The sequence below is a fragment of the Opisthorchis viverrini genome (genome assembly GCF_000715545.1).
Source record: "Opisthorchis viverrini unplaced genomic scaffold opera_v5_71, whole genome shotgun sequence".
Taxonomy (NCBI): Eukaryota; Metazoa; Platyhelminthes; class Trematoda; order Opisthorchiida; family Opisthorchiidae; genus Opisthorchis; species Opisthorchis viverrini.
The window spans coordinates 218,653-222,209 of record NW_008751727.1 but is presented as its reverse complement, the minus strand read 5'-3'; the positions used below and the strand labels follow the sequence as shown (position 1 = coordinate 222,209).

At 47.5% G+C, this 3,557-nt stretch overlaps 1 protein-coding gene across 1 annotated transcript in view; it reads right to left on the bottom strand.

The window, feature by feature from the left end:
• Positions 1–3,126: 3,126 nt before the first annotated feature.
• T265_04346 (hypothetical protein) overlaps positions 3,127–3,557 on the bottom strand; it is a gene marked incomplete at both ends in the record, with an annotated part of 4,585 nt that continues 4,154 nt past the window's right edge. The window contains 2 exon segments of the mRNA XM_009169067.1: positions 3,127–3,286; positions 3,297–3,470. Of these exon segments, the coding sequence (XP_009167331.1) occupies positions 3,127–3,286; positions 3,297–3,470 (334 nt within the window).

The following is a 3,557-nucleotide window of genomic DNA, read 5'->3' as shown; positions in this document are numbered from 1 at the left end:
AAGGAATCATATAGTGTGAAACTAGGCTCGACCTACACTTTTCGGCGCCTTCTTCCATTGGGGCTCCTCAAGGCTCCGTTTTTGGACGTCAAAGATCTTCCAGATGTTCTTTGAAGTCCATGTCCACTTTTTACGGATGACGTGAAATCCTGGAGTTCCAACGATAGCGCCCTCCCAATGGATGCTGACGCTGCAAAGCAGTGGTCGCTGGACCGGCACCTTCCCTCGAATCACCTCCATATGCCATTTGGAGGAAACCCAGCAAAGGACTTTTTACACGTTGAGAATGGACCGGAAGACATTGCGAAGATTCATAACAAAAAGTATTTAGGTATCTGGTCCTCTTCAAATCCGTCCTCACTGCACCTTAAAAATGGCCTCAAAAGTCATTTGCCTTTCTACGGATTATCCGGCTCATCTTACCCGTATTAGTTGTATTGGCTTTCAGATAATTTATTGGGCTTGTGTCAAGCCGCTTCTTGTATGTGCCAATCAAGTTGTCTTCTCAGGACACAAGGCAACCCTCATTGAGTATGTCCAACGAGCTGCCGCGAAAATGGTTGCTGGTCTTAAATCCGTTGACTATGAACCGCGTCTCACGGTGCTTGGCCTCCTTCCCCTGGTTTATCGTTGACACCCTGGAGACCTAATACTTACGTCCTATTTGAACAAGGCTTGGCTATCAGGCTTTCCACCACTGACCCAGCGGTAAACCGCGAGAACATGGCGGAAATATTTTCAAGCTGAGAGCGCACACTTTTATGGAACGAAGAGTTCTCAGTTCGGATAGTTACTGTGTGGAATAACCTTCCGACAGTTGCTCACGCTGAACCCAGCAACCAGTTCAAAGCACTTTTAGACGCTTCTTATGTGAGTCTTCGGCGCTATCAAGCTTATATCTCAGTGAAGAGGTGTTAAAGAGCAGTACGACATCCTTTTTCGATTGTACGTTTCAGGTGAACGAAAGCTGGACGACAAAAACAAACCCGACCTGTTAAGCCTTGGCGAATGCCTTTATCCTAGGTAACAATCCCTCAATCCATAACACTATGCGGAATCCTATGGGTGCTTGAGAGTCTTGAACAAGCTGTCCTATGAGTTCACCGCTTTCACTGGTGCAAAAGGGCGAGGGTTAGAGCGAGAGTTTACTGACTGGAAGGTCTCGACTTCCACTGTCTAGGCTTGGGCAACCTGGCAGTATTCCAGCCCTCGTGCTTCCTTCGGGTGGCATGGCAGTTAGGCACCGAAAGGGTGTTACGGCTGAATGATTTTTTGGTTTCGGCGTAAAACAAAACTGCTTTCTCAACATTTTCCCACCTATTCTACTGGCGCGCTGTGTGAAACTCCGCTGGCCTTTGGTACCTCAGGTATCGAAATGCTCCCTCCGACAATAAGTCGGACAATATGGATGAAGACTGATATCACGAACGCTTCGAAGGAAAACAGCAAAACAGTGCCCAAACTTTTCGAAACATCCTTCATTCCCTTCTGGCACGTCGAATTCTGCAACTCCGGATTAATCACGAAAAAATGCTGACCTCGGCAGCCGGTAACTCAACATGCGTCACGCATGGTCCAGCCAGCTTAGTTTGCAGTGCTGGATGCGTTCTTTGTGTGAAGTGCCGTCTTCACCAGAAACCTGTCTCCTAACCATATTCAAAATTCGCTGGTACTAGCCGATTCAAGCTATAGTTCTGAGACATCGTTAGTCAAAGACCTGAAGATGTCCAGTATCCTCCTCGAAGTAGCCAAGTTTTCCAGCCGTGCAGCAATACAACCCGCACCACAGTCTCATATGCGCGTCCTATGAGACCAAGCGATATGGGATTCTGACGACAAGTAGCGCGAATTGGCAAAAGCAACCCCGGCCCTTGAGATTCGTGCGCTGATTTCGTCTGTCACACTACCGTCAAAGCTAATGCAACTTCCGGGATGCATATAACGGACCACAGCTTCAACTATCACTCCTGGAATTCTTAGACGCATGGTTAAACCCTATACCTCCCGCAACATGACTGCACCTTGTCAAGCCGAGCGACTGCATGACCTTTGTCAGCTTTCCCGGTATTGCCTGCGCTTCCTGCTCTTTTTCCAAAACGAGAACAATATTGCCTGTATATTCCAGGCTAACGATGTTCTCGCTCATAAAGTCTTCCATTGTTCATCTCATTATTTCATCAATGAATTAAACAAATCATCATCATCATTATCATCACCGACAACATGACACCAGTGTTCAACATCGATGCTTCACTGCCGCGCAACCATGAATTATTTGAAAGATTTATTTGGAAGAGAAGAATATGGCTGAACGTAGGAGGGACGTAGTGTTGGATTACTACAATCATTCCGAGGTGCCTACACCCCTAAACAAATTCAGGCAATCTAGATAATAACTGACAAGATCTCCACTGACATCGGTTGGCAGCCATATCTTGTAGCGTCTCCAAACAGGCACAGTGAGGATCACGCGGTCCCCATCCTGAAAGGCCGAGTAGCACGACAGCACCTAAACGTTTCGTGATTTTTTCATACCCCTCTACCAGGTCAAGGGCTGGCTACCTTTCTGCTTCCGTCACTTTGAGTTGGGCATGGAAAACAGCACTCTCTTCGACAAACAATAGTTAGGCATACACAGCACATGTCCCAACCAACGCAGCTTCTGGTGCTGGACACACGCTTCAATGGAATTACCCGTTGCACAACCAAAAACTCGATTTATATCTGCCTCGTTTAAAAAAGAGTTCAGCTGTAGCGCCCTTCCGGTGCCTAGCTGCCATGCCACCCGAAAGAAGCACGGGGGTTGGGATACTGCCAGGTTGCCCAAGCCTAGACAGGGTAAGTCGAGTGGCGGAGGTCGGATTCGAATCACGGACCTTACGGTCAGTAAATTCGCGCTCTAACCACTTAGGCCATCTCGCCCCAGTGGAAGCAAAATAATCCTCGCTGGTTGAAAAGGTGCATGCCGAGAGTAGAATCCATGCCACACAATATATGGAGAGTAGTGGCATACTATGATAAACTATCCTGTCAGTTCAGATAGACCGACACCAACCCACACAAGCTATGGCTTTGAGACAACGATTACCTTACCGACTCAGTTCCGCTGCTCAAACAGGCCGAGTCTCAGCCATACAACGAAACAGCTCGCACTGTAGCTTGATACACATGTTCCTTGAGATGCACAGATACACCACCTTGACGCCATAGGCGTCTCAAATTAGCAAACGCGAACTGAGCCTTGCAGATCCGTGTATTGACCTCATCTATCACAATAAAATCAGAACTGATGCAACTTCCAAGATACGTAAAACTCTACAACGTCCAGTCCCTCTCCCTGGATTGTAAGTGGCGTGTTCAGTGACTGCATGTCCACGAGCAGGACCTTACAATTTGTGGGTGCAAAGTACATACAAAAGGACGGGATGAATTTGGTTAGTTCATCCAAAATACTTGCGCCTTTTCCTCCTCTTCGAAGATGAGAACGATGTCGTCAACCTACTCCAGATCGACAAGGTTTTCGTCATAGGCTATTTGAACACCGGGGTTTCGGAGAC